At 37.9% G+C, this 18,010-nt stretch overlaps 1 protein-coding gene across 8 annotated transcripts in view; it reads right to left on the reverse strand.

Moving 5' to 3' along the window:
• FAM81B (family with sequence similarity 81 member B) overlaps nucleotides 1-18,010 on the reverse strand; it is a 61,034-nt gene that overhangs the window by 12,370 nt on the left and 30,654 nt on the right. For all 8 annotated transcript variants that reach the window (XM_070743031.1, XM_070743032.1, XM_070743029.1 and 5 more), the window contains 3 exons: nucleotides 10,655-10,913; nucleotides 5,153-5,271; nucleotides 228-357 (listed from right to left, as the gene is read on the reverse strand). In XM_070743031.1, coding sequence (XP_070599132.1) covers nucleotides 228-357; nucleotides 5,153-5,271; nucleotides 10,655-10,913 — 508 coding nt within the window. The remainder of the gene's footprint in view (nucleotides 1-227; nucleotides 358-5,152; nucleotides 5,272-10,654; nucleotides 10,914-18,010) is intronic.

Raw genomic sequence — 18,010 nt, forward strand, 5'->3', positions numbered from 1 at the left:
ATATTTCAGCACTATATACCATGTTAATTGTATAATTGGCTATTGCAATCATCCTGAATCCCAATTCCATCATATTGATGCTGTATCTCCTTCACCACCTGTGTGAAAAAACCCCATCTATTTTTTCTCGTCCATTAACATGAGTCAGCAATTTTAAATCAAATGAAGACGTTGAATGATTTCTAACACACAGTTCAGATGAATAGATTCACTACAGAGCCACTCACCTTCATCTCAATATTATTCACATAACTGTCCAAAGAAGACTGAACAGCATGAATTTCTTTCTCTAGTTTTGAAATCTCATGCCTGCTGATATTGATATCTCCAGAAAGTTTGGCAATGCTAGCATCACATCTAGAAAGTTGATAACAAAGAAGAGGGTAGTTTCTGTATTTCCTCCACACCATAAATTCCCTCTTCTATCAATCATTCAGAAGTGTATCTTAAACAAGCAAATTTCTTCCCTAAGGAAGAACTGTATATTTTCCTGATTCTTGAAACCCTTAGTTTCAGATATCTGACTACTCACTTCTGCTAACTGCTAAACTCTGCTATAAAAAATTAACTAAATTGCACTACCGTACAGTAATTGTTTCCCTTTTTAATTTACCCTAATGCTAAGTACATTTACTAATCATTTTCCGGGATATTTGGCAACATCATAAAGAAACATCCCCCCCCCTTTTCGTATTCCATTTCTATGGACATTTTCCAAAAATCTACAATTATTACTGTGCAATCTCCTATGGTTCATAGCCCTTACACTTTTCATTCTTCTACATTATTTTATATCTCTGAGGCAAAACCAAAAAACTCTTGTATCATGTTGAGGAGTTATCAGCACAAACGTTTACGAATCAGAGTTAATTTTATCAGATATATGAACATATGTCATTACATTTAAATATACCATACATAGATTGATTGAATGTGTAATATTAAATTGTTTTCAATTCCCACGTAGATCTCTTTTTTCCATGTCAACCTATCCATGACCTTATTTATTTTAGTTAATTGGATTTATATGCCGCCCCTTTCCAAGGACTCGGGGCGGCTCACAGCATGTACAGAAAAACAGGAAACAATAATAACAATCCAATTATACCTTAAAAAACAATCTTAAAATTCTAATTAAAAACTATCAATATAATTCATTCAGCAGTCAAACTAAGCATTCCTCGGTCAGGGGGGAAGGTCTAAGGAACCCCAGGCCTGGCGGCAAAGATGAGCTTTTAAACCTTTTCAGAAGGCGAAGAGGGTGGGGGCAGTACGAATCTCTGGGGGGGAGCTGATTCCAGAGGGCCGGGACCCTCACAGAGAAAGCTCTTCCCCTAGGTCCCGCCAGCAGACATTGTTTGGTTGACGGGACCCTAAGGAGACCAACTCTGTGGGACCTCACCGGTCGCTGGGATTCGTGCGGCAGAAGGCGGTCTCAGAGATAATCTGGTCCTATGCCATGTAGGGCTTTATAGGTCATAACCAACACTTTGAATTGTGTCCGGAAACAAATTGGTAGCCAATGCAGTCCGCGGAGTGATGGTGAGATATGGGCATTTCTTGGAAGGCCCAAGACTGCTCGCGCGGCTGCATTTTGGACAAGTTGAAGTTTCTGAACACTCTTCAAGGGTAGCCCCATGTAGTAGTCGAACCTTGAGGTGATAAGGGCATGAGTGATTGTGAGCAGTGACTCCCGGTCCAGATAGGGCCACAACTGGTGTACCAGGTGGACCCGGGCAAACGTCCCCCTTGCCACAGCCGAAAGATGTGAGTCGAGGAGGACACCCAAGTTGCGGACCTTCTCTGAGGGGGTCAATAATCCCCCCCCAGGGTGATTGACGGACAGATGGAAGTGTCCTTGGGAGGCAGTACCCACAGCCATTCCGTCTTGTCTGGATTGAGTCTGAGCCTGTTGGCACCCATCCTATTCTTTCATGTCTCCCAGTGGTGTACTCATTGCTTCTATAACTGAGTCCATTCACCTTGATGCTGGTCTTTCTCTTCTCTTTTCTCTATCTTTTTCAGCATTAAAGCTTTTTCTGGAAAGCTTGGCCTTTGCATTAGATGTCCAAAGTAGGATAATTTGAGCCTGGTCATTTGTCTCTTGAATGAAAAGTCTGCCTTGGTTTGTTCAAAGATCTATAGCTTTGGTTTCTTAGCTGACCACAGTATCCTGTCTTCTCCAGTACCAATATACAAACACATCAATATTCTTCTTATCCTATAGCAGTGATGGTGAGCCTTTTTTCCCTCGGGTGCCAAAGTGCATGCATATGTGCACTATTGCGCATGCCTGAGTACCCCCACCCATAATTCAATGCCCGGGGAGTGCAAAAATGGCCTTTCTCATCCCCCAGAAACTGCCTGGAAGCCAGAAACAGCCCATTTTTTAAAACTTCTGGTAAGCCCAGGCCAGTAGGCCCATTTTTTTGCCCTTTCCAGGTTCCAGAAGCTTCCCTGGAGCATGGGGAGGGCAATAATGCCCTCCCCCACTCCCTGGAGACTCTCTGGAATGGAAAACACCCTCCCAGAGCTTATGCACAAGGCAAAAATCAGATGACTGGCACACAAATGCATGCTGGAGCTGAGGTAGGGCAACAGCTCAAGTGCCAGAAGATATACTCTAGCTCCATGTGCCAGCCATGACACACGTCATAGATTCACCATCACTAACCTATAGTGTCCAACTTCCACTTCCATGGTATGTCACAGAGAATACCATGGATTGCACAATTCTGATCTTTGTAGGTATTAGAGAGATCATGCTGCTTGAATATCTTCATGTCTAGGTCAGGGTTCCAAATAGCATCCATAATTAAATGAGAGTCCAAGGCAAAGTATTCTTCAAGCTTCCAATTTATTAATATTATTATTTATTAATATTATTATTAATTTCAAGAGGAGATTGGACTGCCATTTGGCTGGGGTGCTTTAGGATTCCTGCTCAGGCAGGGGATTGGACTTGATGACCTGCATGGTCCCTTTCAACTCTAACAATAAATAAGTAAGTAAGTAAGTAAGTAAGTAAGTAAGTAAGTAAGTAAGTAAGTAAGTAAGTAAGTAAGTAAATAAATAAATAAATAAATAAATCTCAAGTCATCACCCCCCCCCCCCCACACACACACACCAGATTTTTTAAAAAAGAAGTTGGAAGATCTATTCTGCCAATTTAAGATGACATGTCCTTCTGCATATCTGGCAAGTAGATTTTGGTTCACAAAAGCTTGTAACACCGAAAACATTCTTTCAGATTTGTCTGACTTTTTCCACTAATATGACATAAACCACTATGGGAAATCCCCAGAATATTTTCTCAATAAATTATTTCATAGAAAAATGTTAATTTTCAACTTTTCTGAGTGCCTTGCAACATGGCATCCTCTCTTCTAGAATGGCCTTGCTGCACATTATGTATTTGTATGTGCATTCATATGCATGAGTGTGTGCGTGTGTGTGTATATACACATACACACACAAAATCTGTTTGTTTGTTTGTTTATTGTTTTTATATTGTAACATCCCTTTCATTTTGTTTTATTTACAGACCATCCAACACTAGAGTGACTCTGGACACATTTCAGTTTATAAGGGTAGGGGGAAAAATATCTTTATTTTACTGATGATTTTTTTTAATTCTTGGAAACTAGGCCAGCTCAGTCTTTCTTTAGGTGAACACCGTAAGCAAGCGATATGCAAAAAGTGCTTACATGGTTATATAAATCATTTCAATGTCCTCTAGCTTAGCCCAAGAGTAATTATTCATACTCAGTTTCCTTAAAATATAGGTTGTATAAATACAAGTACTGGTGTTACTATGACAGGAGCTTGTGCTGATTTTAAAGATTTGTGTTCCAGCTCTTGGTTCCTCTAAAACAAACAAGCAAACTAATAAATATCAGAAATTGTCACTGACCTAACTGCAAATCATGAAATTATACATAAACATATAAATCATTGGATGTTCTAACAATCATACAGAAAAATTATATTACTTTCATTGTCAAACTATTTCGTTCAAGACTGTCCATAGGAATATTTTTTAAAAAAAACAACTTAAATTCAAAATGGTGATCACTTCAATACAATTAGACTTCTGCCTACAGTCTACAATCACTACTGACTGTGTTAAGTATATTTAATTCTGATGATATGCTTCAAAGTCCACTGATTTGATTTATATGCCAGCTCCTAGAGTAATTTTACTTACAGGTAGACCTTGCTTAATGATCACAATTGCCATTAGTAACTTGGGAATAAGCAATCACACGACCATGATGACCTTACAACCTTCAAACACTTCCTTCAACCATTAACAATTAGCCGCCCCAAGTCTACAGAGAGGGGCGGCATACAAATATAATAATAATAATAATAATAATAATAATAATAATAATAATAATAATAATAAAGCAAAGTGATGCAGAAAAATGTGAAAAATCAACCTATTTCCAAAGAACCTGAAGGCAGACAAGAAGCAATGGGTGGAAACTAATCAAGGAGAGAAGCAATCTAGAATAAGGAGAAATTTCCTGACAGTTAGAACAATTAATAAGTGGAACTACTTGCCTCCAGAAGCTGTGGGTGCTCCAACACTGGAAGTTTTTAAGAAGAGATTAGACAACAATTTGTCTAAAATGGTATAGGATTTCCTCCTTGAACAGGGGGTTAGACTAGAAGAAATCCAAGATCCTTTCCTACTCTGTTATTGCGTTACAATTTTGCTTTCACTTTCTGTATTAACTGCTTATTGAAAGCCAGTTGAAAAGCACATGAATGGTGTTCACATAACTATGCGACATTGTAACGCTGTAGTCTTAAATGTGAGAATTGGTTGTAAAGTTACTTTTTAGCATCATTGCAACTTCAAATGCTTGCTGCACAAGGCAATTGGTAAGTGAAGACTATCTGTATTTTAGTGGCTGCAGAGATGGCCATACAATATCTTTCAAAGATAAAAGAAAGAGAAAAACATTATTTTTGTCTGAATTCTCTGTCTCTTAAGGTACAATATTATGTTTAAGCAAATCCTAAAGAAAACATTATTTTCTCCTCAAAACTGTAATCTGCAGAAAGGAGAAGCATATGGACTTGTGCTCACTAAGATTAAAACATGGTTTATCAAACTATGAGAAGGTAGTTCCCACCAACTCACCTGGCCACTCTTCCACGTAGGTCCCCAACCCCCTGCAGTTGTTTATGGTCCAGACTTTGCACAGCAAAATTAGTTCCTGATGCTACTTCATCTCTGGCTTTTATTTGTCTGTCCAACTCCTGGAATTTTATAAGCATTGTAAATGGCAGTTATATTACATCAACTGGGAAGGGAAATAACTTATACTAAAATACCTGGGGTGCTTAAGTTTGGAACTTGAAAGGCACTATTAGCAATTTGCTCTGATAACAATTCAGAATTACATTACAAAATAGATTGCTGGTGTTTGTTATGTTGCCTTATAACAACAGAGTTCATAGTACCTTTGGAACTTCTTAAAATGTGCAAAAGTAGTACCATTTTCCTCCCAAAATCCTCTGATAATAAGCCCAACTGGGCTTTTGAGTGCATGGCAATAAGGCCAAGTGATTATTTCAAAAAATATATAAGACAGGATCTTATTTTGGGGAAAACATAGTATTTGCATACATATATCACACATACATATATAGACAGTAAAATCTCAATTTTACAGATAACTACCCTGTTTCCCCGAAAATAAGTCACCCACGAAAGTAAGACATAGGAGAGGTTTCATAGAATTGCCTAATATAAGGCATTCCCCAAAAGTAAGACATAGGAGATCTTTCATTTCGCAACATTCCTGAACAGAACATATATAACACCGCTGTCCATAAATTGCATCCCCAAATGCTGCATCAATTAGTTTTAAAACACATCTAATATGCATCCAACATGCGGCTGCGTGTTTGGATGCAGTTTTGCTGCAGCAGGGTACAGGATACAATAAATTGGAAAAAAAATAAGACATCCCCTGAAAGTAAGACGTAGCACATCTTTGGGAGCAAAAATTAATATAAGACACTGTCTTATTTTCGGGGAAACACGGCAAGGAAGAAAGGATTATTCCATGGCCTAAATATCTGAAACTGTACAACTCTTTTATGCATGGATAATTTTGCTTGCATAACATGATTTTCTTCCCGTTTCCATTCAGTCATATCCAATTCTCAGAGATTGCCTGAACAAACCTATGCAGTTTTCTTGGCAAGGGTCGCCCCCCCATCAAGTGGTTTGCCATTGCTGGTGAGACTAGAACTCACAATTGCCTGATTTCTTGTCCAACCCTAACTCTAACCACTACACCAAACTGGCTCTCAAGATTTTATATAACCACAAAATGGCAAAAGGGTGAAATTTGTTAAACTAAGATCAAATAAACAGAGGACATACATTGCTTTCAATATTCATTTTCAGTATAAAAATGTTAAGGATGTATAAAAAGGGGGAATAGCTAAAGATCATGTAAAAACATTTTAAAATGACAAATAAAGCATAAAATGGGATTAGAATGAAGGATTTTATCTTATTGCCTTAATTACAGTACTAAGCAAACTGGCTGGATTGTTATGCTCTATTAAAATAAGCAAAACATGAATTTTTAAAGCAGTGTGCCACATACAATGGCTCATGTATTTTTCCTCCTTTTTTCTATCCACGAGGACAAAACCCATTTACTTGTCACGTTAATGAGAAGTACTTAACTACTGTACATTAGTATTTGGAGTAAATGTAGGTATTTTAATTAGAAAACAACTAAAAATTTAAAATCATGGTTCAAGTTCTGCCTTGTTCTTTAAAACTTTAATTTGAAAGAAATCAAAGTTAGTAGCTGTGATTTATTTAAAAGTAAATAGAGGTGTCTGACCTCTGTTGCCAGGGAAAAAAAGAAAAAAAAGGTTTAGTAAAGTGGTCTTAAACTGGTCATAGCTCATGCAAATAAAACAAATTCAATATAAATGCAATGACCCACTAACGATAAGTTCATATATTGTGCTGTTTGGAATGTATGGTTCTAGTATAGTATAATGAGCTAATCCAACTATTGTGTTAGCAAAACACATTTTACTGTATGATCCAGATAATCTCGCCTGGAGATCTAGTTTTAAAACTACAGTATCACAAACATAGTTCCCTCTAAGCTGAGCAGTGAGCAATCGCTCACTTAAAAATCATCATCAACTCAGAGTTTTCCAAACCTGCCCAGAAGCCGAGAGGGAAGGAGAGAGAGAGGAAGAGAGGAAGAGAGAGAAACAGATAGAAAAAAGAGAGGAAGGAAAAGAGAAAGAAAAAGAATGGGAGTAAGGAAGAGAGAAAGAAAATCAAAATCTAGTTTGAAACTAGCTCAACTATTTAAGTGGCATTTTGATATTGATAGAGTTGCCCTATTATGAGCTCACTGTTATAGACACACAGTATTTATTTATTATTTCTGTGCCGCCCAGTCCCGAAGGGACTGCGGCTCAGACACTATACTTTTCCGCCCACCCCCCCAAAAAAATAGAGGGAACACAAATGACCATTATTTAATAGAGCGGATGTGTGTGGGAATCAAGACCTCACTAAAAGTCATTGCCTATGGGCAGGTTTGGGAAACTATCTGATTTTGTCCAAGAAAACATTCTGTTGCTGACATCATCACTCTTGGCCCACATCAGTGTCTTCAAGCTGCCCAATGCAAGTGTACAAATAAAGAAAAAATCATTGCCATGTTTTCTCTAATTTTTTTCAAGTGCTTATTTATTATTTCATGTATATTATTGAACTCACTAGTATTAGGTATTTTTTTTAAAAAAAATTAATGTTCTCCCATAATCTTAAATATTCTAATAAAAATATGACTGTTCTATTAATGGTATTTTTCTTTCTATTTGTGAAATTTTGATTGACTTGTCCTGCTGTTTTCACAGTAGATAAATTCATTATGACTTTTAAGCAGGGGTGAGCTACTGTACGGATGGGACCTCCACCTCAGAGCACTCAATTTGCACTGAAAGATGTTGAAATAAAATGCAGGGCGTCCTGCATAAGCCACGCCCACAGTATGGTAGTAAAAATTTTGGTAGCCCTTCACTGCTTTTAAGGTATTTTCAAACATGCTGTGTACTATTAATGGCATTATTAGGAAATCTGTTAGATGTTGTTAACTTATCTTTTTCCTGATGGCCTCTTCTGTAAGGACCCAAATTATTCATGGTTATTATGGCAGACATGCAAGAGAAGCCAATTAAAATTATTTCACTGTCTGAAAATATTTCACTATATTTTCCCCCCAAACACCCTAAGCATGTGTCTGGGAATCTCTTTGTCTATGGACATTAACCAAGTCATTTATCTCAACACAATAATTTCAGTAGGGCAAAATTTCCTTTCATTTAGTTGAAAGATGAAAAAGTGGGATAAGATAGCAAACCAGGATCTTAGGCAGGGGCGAAATGGTCCTGGTTCAGTTGTGCCTATCAGTTGTCAGAGAACCGGTCACGAAGGGAGTGCAAGGTTCCACCCACCTGCCCAAATCCAATTTAAGTTCTTTTACCCTCTGTGTATGCACAACACCTTCTGTGCATGAGCAGAGGGCAAAAGAACCGTTAATGGTGGTGTCCGGGCAGGTGGGTGGAGCCTCATTCTCCCTTTGCGACTGGTCTCTGATGACTGACAGGCATGAGCGAACTGGGAGCATTTCACCCCTGGTCTTAGGGCAACTCTGTCTGTAGAATACCAATAGTAGAGGATGGCAGATAAGGACATAGAAACATAGAAACATAGAAGTCTGACGGCAGAAAAAGACCTCATGGTCCATCTAGTCTGCCCTTATACTATTTTCTGTATTTTATCTTAGGATGGATATATGTTTATCCCAGGCATGTTTAAATTCAGTTACTGTGGATTTATCTACCACGTCTGCTGGAAGTTTGTTCCAAGGATCTACTACTCTTTCAGTAAAATAATATTTTCTCATGTTGCTTTTGGTCTTTCCTCCAACTAACTTCAGATTGTGTCCCCTTGTTCTTGTGTTCACTTTCCTATTAAAAACACTTCCCTCCTGGACCTTATTTAACCCTTTAATATATTTAAATGTTTCGATCATGTCCCCCCTTTTCCTTCTGTCCTCCAGACAAGCATGGAACTTTAAGTCTTTCTAAAATTATCCAGGAAAAGCAATTGCAGTTTCATTTCATCTGTCCTATCTTGATGCATTTCGGGGGGGGGGATGTGGGAGAAGGGATGAAAAAGCATTTACAATATCCAGTAAACATGTTACACATTATATTAGGCATATTAGGCAGCATATGAGGCAGTATAATATTCAGTGAACAAACATGTTAGGCAGTTCAATGAAAATGCCCTCTAGAAATATTTTATCCTACATTATGAGATAAGAGAATTCTGGATTTCTAAAATTAGAACCTGGAGTGGAGGTGTCTGTATGTACATGCATGGGGGTGGGGGATTATGAGTTTTTATAATTTGTGAGTTGGAGGACATTAATTGCTATGTTTCAGCTGTACCACGATTCTTGACATGAGTCATGAAATTAGGATCCTTAAACATTGCTAGAAGGCTATACTAAAAATGTTGGAGAGTTTATGAAAACTCGAAAGAGTTTACAACTGCAAACTATCTCTGCATTCCAATAAATGATAGGGCAAGCAAAATTGAATAAAACGTTAGCTGGGAAAACCCACCACCTTTAAGCTAAATTGACAAACACAAAACTCTTCCAAATCCTGTATTTATAGAAAAGTTTAGGAACAAATTATGCAAATAACTAATCAGTTTTAATCCAAATTTCCAAAGTGGTTATTAATTTTAGGGAAGTAGGAAGAGATCCATCTATGCCAGGGGTGTCAAACTCAATTTCATTGGGGGCCGCATTAGGATTAAGTTGGACCTTAGGCAGGTAGGGGGGTATTGGGTGTGTGTTTGTGACAAGGGTAGGCATGGTCACGGAGGGTGTGGCCATCTCAACATCACTGGATAACCTGTGGTAACCAAGGGCTAAGACAGGACATCTCTCAGACCCTCTTCTCACACTTATTATAATATCCCTCCTTCCCTCCCTCCTCCCTTTCCTTCCTTCCTTCCTTCCTTCCTTCCTTCTTTCCTTTCCTTTTTGTTTTATCTCCCCTCTTCATTCTTTCTTCTTCCTTCCTCGCTTTCCTTCCTCGCTCCCTTCCCATCTTCTTTTTATTTTTACTCTTTCCCTTTCTCATTTTCTGTCCCTTCTTGCATTATTTTTAATTTGTTTTGATAGCCCTCTACCAATAAAAACAGAGCATGGGGACCACACACATCCCCTGCCAAGCTCCATTTTTGCTGGCACAGGCACCATGGGCAGGTCCTTTGTTATTTTCAGGGTGGCCCTGCAAGCCAGATCTAAGCACCCCATGGGCCAGATTAGGCTCACAGACCTTGAGTTTGACACCCCTTATCTATGCCAAATGCCTCCATCAGTTGAAGATCTCCTCCATTTAAATGGTTTGAGCCTTAAATACCTTGTAGATATACAATAAGCAAGAGTTTCTATCTTCATGGGAAGAAAAAAAGCTTGTAGGAATATATAATATGAATTTGACCTCTTTGAAGCTGAACATTGCATAACTTTTGAATATTTAATAAATTGCTAGTAACTGTAGGTACCTCTATGTCGTGGCTCAGCTTTTTAACAACACTTGTGATGGTCTGGATGTGATTTTGCAGTAGCTGGTGAGCTGCTACCTCCCCTTGCTGAAAGCTATTATTTCCCTGAAGGTATGAAACAATGCCATCTTTGATCCGAAATGCCTGATCGAGAAGCACAGCAGTGGTACGCTCCTGATTAGATAGCCGGTCTTCCAGGGAGTTCACTCTGCTTCCAGACACATTAGGTATTGCCGGTAAAAATGGCTGGCTTGGAGTTCTGATTAAAGGAATCACATGAGAGAAGTAGAAATAAAATTAAAAATAAATTCTTTATTACTGCATCCAGCTACAGCAACAAGAAAAATAATGAAGTACTTTTAGATTGCAATTTCTGCCTATAATTCATGCAGCATATGGGTAATGAATGACTCAATATCTGAAAAGTTTTTAGATTAGAGGAGGAGGACGAGAAAAAGAAAAATTCAATTTTGGAAGAATGACAGATGTGTTGTTAGAAAGTAAACACAAGAGTTCTCTCTCTCTCTCTCTCTCTCTCTCTCTCTCTCTCTCTATCTATCTATCTATCTATCTATCTATCTATCTATCTATCTATCTATCTATCTATCTATCTATCCAGGCTTGACATGGTCTCAATAGCTGGGCTCATGTCCAATACGTTAAGGACCTTTGGTGCAAAGAGTTTTCTTTCTGGAAAAAGAAAAAGTTTGCAAAGTGTTTGGCACATAGACAACATAGATCTGGACTCTTAATTACACAGCTTCCCATAAGTGGCTGCAGCTGTTGATTGAGATAACAGCTCGAAATGAGTTTTTTCTTCTCTTTCTGGCTAGAAAAAGGCAGGGGTTTTATACTGTGACTGGTGGATGCTAATTATTGTAATCTCAGTCACAGAGTAGATTGAAAAAAGTTTCTCTGTTTTGACTGTCTTATAAATTGATTGTCTTAGATTTATTCCATTCTTTTCGTTTTCAGGATGATCACCACTGATGACATCTATAATGCAATGAAGTTTTCACCTAGAATGCCTGTATGCTAGTTTCCATCCCCCCATAATACATTAATATGTTATTTAATAGGCTTCTGTTTCCCAATATCCTAAAATAAATGTATTAGGTTTCAAAGTAAGGCAAGTATCTCTTTTCTGCTGATTTTGGGTGACATTTACCATCGAACCTATGGCACACACGGACTATGCAAGAACAACTAATATTTACTTAGACATCAGAAGAAGGAAACCATGTAAAAATTACATCATCTTCTAGGAAGGTAGTAAAAATGCACTCTTCATTTTCATTAAGCTAATGTTCTCCTGATTTTTAAAATTGCTGTTGGTTTCATACTATTAGAAGAAAACTCAGGACTGTCCAGAAAGCATTAGCTTTGTTCTTTATTAATCTTCATACTCAATAGGAAAAAAATTAAGATGCAGGAAAAGCAAAGGAAGAAGAGATAGACAGCAATGTAACAGAAATTCACAGTTCCTTATTAAACTGCCTTGTTCTGGGTATGTGTCAATTCTATGATTCTAGCTCATTTGTATAGGTGTCTTTTTTTTTTCAGCATTCACCCTATGGTTTATTTTATTTTATTTTATTTTATTATTTTATTTTATTTATTATTTTATTATTTTATTATTTTATTATTTTATTATTTTATTTTATTTTATTTTATTTTATTATTTTATTTTATTTTATTTTATTTTATTTTATTTTTTTGTTTGTTTGTCATACAAATATAGTATTGTATTGCAGTATGTTTAGCATAATATAAGTATAAAGTAGAGGTAAAAAAAGATAAAAAGACATTAGGACAGGAACGGTAGGCACAAAGGTACACTTATGCAGGTCCCTTACAGATCTCTTAGAAAAGGGGAGAGGTCTATTGTAGATAATGTAAGGTTGAAGATTTTGGGGTTGGGGGAAGAAACAACAGAGTTTGGTAGTGAATTCCAGGCGTTGACCACTCTATTGCTCAAATCGTATTTTCTGTATTTACTATGTTAAGATAGTTGGATTCTGAATTTCTTTCACCCACAGCACACTTGTCAATAAAGACTTCCATGTCTGAACTGAAAGATGTTGTCTTTGTCTCTAAGGTATGGGAGAAATATTTTTCTCCAACCATTGACACCAGTGGAAGGCATTTTTTCCTTAACTTCCAACAGGGTTAGGTTCTAACTTACCTAGCTGCTGGTTTACTTCTTCCCGCACAATGTAGCTGAAAACAAGATGGCAATGTATGCGCAGTGCCAGAAACATGGCTTCTGCTCATGCTCAGAAGAAAAATATTTTTTTAAAAAAATCCCTCCCAAAAATTCAAAAAAAGATGGTGCCCATGAACTGGTACTGGCTGAACTAGTTCCATGACATCATTGTCAGGGGCAGATTGCACCTACTCTGCTACCAGTGTGCTGTGTGCGCAGCTTCAGATGTCTTGTGTGCACACATGCACAGAAGCAAAAACACACTGGGACACACACGCACGCAAGCAAGGCACCCAAAGATGCGTATGCAGCTCAACTTTTGCTATCGGTGTGGTGCCCTTTACCATTCTGGTAGGAACCCACTACTGGTCATCGTGATGTCACCAGGGGGGTCACTACCGGTTCTGGCTAGCCAGTCCTAACCAGTCCAAACCTATCTCTTACTTCTGAGCTAGGAGAGAGATTTTAGATTTTAGCCGCCCCGAGTCTACGGAGAGGGGCGGCATACAAATCTAATAAATAATTAATAATAATAATAATAATAATAATAATAGTATGCTGAGATGAAAATTATTCCTTCGCCTCACAAGCATGTCTTTTCCCTAAAAAATTCCCTAAAAATTATGCTAGTGTGGGATTTACACTGATTAAAATCTGTTGGCAGCAATAAAAGCCACAGAACTTCTACATCAATATATCTTAGAGGAAACAATGTTGGTAAAACTTATTTAGGACTCCCAAAGAATTTTTCCAAGCAGAACCTCCAGATGTTGAACCAAAATTCCCATTCAGATTGAGTCAATTTATAGCATTTAAAAACCAGCACATATGGTAAGTACTACATAAGGAAAGTTTGTCCTGGAAAACACATTTGAAATTTGGGCATCAGGACCCAATTGCTTACCTTTGCTTACTTTTGCTTACTCTCTGTAAACCAGTTAGAGAGGGCTGTAAAGTACTATGAAGCAGTATATAAGTCTAAATGATATTGCTAACATCAACTAGCTAGATAAATGCTATAAGAATGAAAGCTATTACGTATTATAATCTTCATAATTATATTAGAGATTTCTTAAAGAAATCACCCGAAAACTGGAAGAGAAATTGCTTCTGCAAATGTTTTTAGTAATCAAATCATTTTAAAAACATCACAGCAACAGCATCTGCTTTTTAAATCCCCAAAGGAAAATAAATCACAGGAGTGGCAAATGTTATAAAAATGCCCCTAGCTTTGGGGACTTGGATCTTTAAAAGCAGTCAAGTCATGATCTCTCTGTCTGCAAACTAACAGGAACTCTGCTAAATTGTATTCATTTTTCAAACAGCTTGATCCCAACTCAATTGGGGAATTAATTATACATGAATCCACAATTCCAAGATCTTAGAAGCTAGAAACTAAATGATTTAATCTCAGCATGCCCCTGGTGCCCTGTGTCTAATGGTAAAAAGGTAAATATTGCTTTGTAATAAAAATATAAAAGATGTATTCAAGTTGTACTCAGTTCTTGGTGGCTTGTTTTGGCAGGATTTGAAAAGTAGCTTGTTATAATCTTCTTTGTGATTTTTAAAATTTTCCTATTCTAGTAAACATCCCTGGAATTTTCAGATGTTTTCCCCATCCAAATCCTAACTCAGATTTATTCTACTCAGATTCTAAATCAAATAATAGTAGTAGCACTTTCTGAGCTATTTACAAATGTCATCATATTGTCCCAATATTGTCCCCAATAGTCTAGATCAGTGGTTCTCAACTTGGGGGTCGGGACCCCTTTTGGGGTCGAATGACCGTTTCACAGGGGTTACCTAAGACCACGAGAAAAGACAAATTTCCCCTGGTGTTAGGAACTAAAGCTTCTATTCCGGCACCTTGGAACATATTTTTACAATCTGACCAATCAGGTGTTTACAATGGGGGTGTCCCTCTGACCTTCCTGCCAATCAGCTTCAAGCTCTGTTGGGAGAATTGGCGATAGACTTATGGTTGGGTGCCACCACAACAGGAGGAGCTGTATTAAGGGGTCATGGCATTAGAAAGGTTGAGAACCACTGATCTAGATCCTCATTTTATTGACTTTGGAAGGATGGAAGGCTGAGTCAACCTTGACCTGGTTTGACTCAGGTTTGAACTCCTGTTTGTGGGCAGAATTATCATGAATACTTCATTCTAACTACTGTGTCACCATGGCTCCACATTATTTATGCCATTTGGGTGATTTAACATGATAATGAAAAATCACTAAATTTAAAATGATACACCAAGAGGCGTAATCCAAAATGATCATACTTCATTCTAAAGAGATGCAGGGAAGCCAAATAATATGGCTCAGTAACAATGAAATCCTGCGGAACAGATGCCACTCTCTTTCCCAGAGATACTTTCCTGCCACAGCAAGATTGAAGAAAATAAATACTGGTTCTACTTCACCATCTTCAAAAAGTCACTGTCTATTGCAGGGGTAAAGTTCAGAGGTGGGTTCCCTCCGGTTCGCATTAGTTTTCCCAAACCAGTAGCAACTCACTGGTGATGTCATGATAACATCACGGAACTGGATTGGTCACTGCTGGTCCATGGGGGCCGCCATCTTTTAAAACATTTTTTGGGTGTGTGTGTGTGTTCTTCTGTGCATGTGCAGAAGCCGAGTTTCTGACACTGCACATGCATTGCCACCTTGTTTTCGAAGGGTTGATTTTTTTTCTGGTTTTTTCTACTGTGCATGGCACAGCATGGGAGGAAGCAAATCGACAGTGAGATAAGTTAGAACCCACTCCTTGTAAAGTTGTACACTTTAAGACTTGGCAACTTTAAGACTTGTGGATTTTAACTCCCATAAACCATTGTTTAATGTTGGTTGGCTGAAGAATTCTGGGAGTTGAAGTCCACAAATCTTAAGGTTGATTGGCTATGGAATTCTGGGAGTTAAAGTCCACAAGATGCACATGGAAACTCAGTACAAGCAATCCCCGAGTTAAGTACATCTGACTTAAGGAGAACTGCTAGGTACAAATGGGTTGCCTCTCAGTAAAAAATGCGGGCAGCATTTTCTTCCCCGAGCAGAGGAAATGCTGAGGTTGCATGTATTTAATATACAGCCTATTTTAGTGGTTCCTAAAAGTACTGCACAGCTCCAACATGTTAGCTTGAGGAATGACAACACTGTCATTTCTACTCAAAGATTCCCCCCCCCCCAAAGGTAACTGGACTTTCTTGATTTTTTACTCTGAAAACATTTTACTTCTCACCCAAGAAGCTTCTTCAGTTCAACAAAAGACCCCAGAAAGTCCAGTTGCAAAAGCACTTTTGGGACAACCATAACCTGGATGCTTGGGAATTTCCACAGACATACAAATTCTGACTTACTTACTGTGTTTTCCTGAAAATAAGACCCTGTCTTATATTTTTTTTGAACCCTGAAATAAATGCCTTATTGCCATGCATTCAAAAGCCCAGTTGGGCTTATTATCAGTGGATGTCTTATTTTGGGAAAGCAAGGCTCAAATTCAAACTAAAGGCAAAGTTAGGAATAGAATTTGTTCTTAACCCGGGAGGTGGGGAGATAAATAATAATCTCTTTATTAGTTAAAACTAATACTTAATTGCATTAATTGTATTCCTTAAGAGAATACTGGAGCATCTATTGGAGGGAAAGGCTGGATGAGTTTTTGCAGTCAAAGATAAATATTTCAGGCTTTCTGACCTTCTAAAATCAATACCAATATATTTGTAATGATTACAACAACCTTGCGCTCATTTATTTATTCATTCATTTGCAGTTTGTACTTTACTTAGCTCAGCTCATCTCCCCCTATGCATTCACTACCATGTATCTGAAATAGATGTGATTAATTCTTTCTGTACCAGATATTTTCAAGGCTAATTTTTTGAAAAGTCAAAATCCATATTTTAATTACATGTGTTCAATATATAAAGTAATTATTTCTGCTAGGACAAAATACACTGTCAAAATAAAGATCACAAGGAATGCTATTGTTGTTACAAATTTGAGTGGTTCTGATAGACCAGTGATGGTGAACCTATGGCACGGGTGCCAAAGGTGGCACGCTGAACCATATCTGCTGGCACGTGAACTGTTGCTCTAGCTCAGCTCCAAGATGCATGTGTGTGCCGGCCAGCTGTTTTTTTGCTCACACGGAGGCTCTGGGAGGGTGTTTTCAACTTCAACCACCAGGGGCATGGGGAGGGTGTTTTTACCCTCCCCCCAGCACCAGGAAAGCTTTGGAGCCTGGAGAGGGTGAAACACGAGCCTACTGGGAAAGTTGGGAAACAGGCCATTTGCAGCCTCCAGAGGGCTTCCAGGGGGCAAGAGAAGCTGTTTTCACCCTCCCGAGACATTGAATTACGGGTGTGGGCACTTGCGCATATGCGATAGCACACACGAACGGTTTTTCGGCACCCAAGGGAAAAAAGGTTTGCCACCACTGTGATAAACCTTTGTCCCAAAAAGAATTACAGTAAAATTGAAGAAAAGTTTTCATGTATTACTTAATATAGGAGCATTTCTTGCAGTATAAATAGTATAATATGGTTTGGGGAAATAAATAATGGGCAAGTTGTCTGGATAAAATCTAAGAAGCTGATTCTACTAATGGGATGTATGCAATTTGGCCAAAATGGAGGCAAAATATTACAACACAAATAAAAAACCTGGAGTTTGACTTTTTTTTACCATACTCCACAAATTGTTGTGGGTAAAGGAATTACCTTGGTTACCAACACTCATTCTGGAGTAGATGTTAAAAAAATGGAAATATTATCTTTGAGCAGTTACTTAGTCTTTATCTTTGTACAGCATTCTCAAGAAAAAATATTAAGCCTCTTAAATGCCTGATAAGAAAGCTATATGATTAAAGGAATTAGTGTAGTTCAAATATAAGAAATAATATTTTGTTTTATATATATTTATATAATTGTATTTATATAATTTTCGTATATTTTCACGGGTATATGTATGTAGATTGTTCTGAGTTCAGGTTTTGCCCGGTGTAATATTTTGCATGTCTATGCAACGTTTCGGTGAAATCACATTCACCATCATCAGGCTGAAGTTGTAAGCTTCGTGCTGCTGTAGATATAGTTTGTTTGCAACTGCCATATATATGTGTGTGTGTGTGTGTGTGTGTGTGTGTATGTA

The sequence above is a fragment of the Erythrolamprus reginae genome, chromosome 2, assembly GCF_031021105.1.
Source record: "Erythrolamprus reginae isolate rEryReg1 chromosome 2, rEryReg1.hap1, whole genome shotgun sequence".
Taxonomy (NCBI): Eukaryota; Metazoa; Chordata; class Lepidosauria; order Squamata; family Dipsadidae; genus Erythrolamprus; species Erythrolamprus reginae.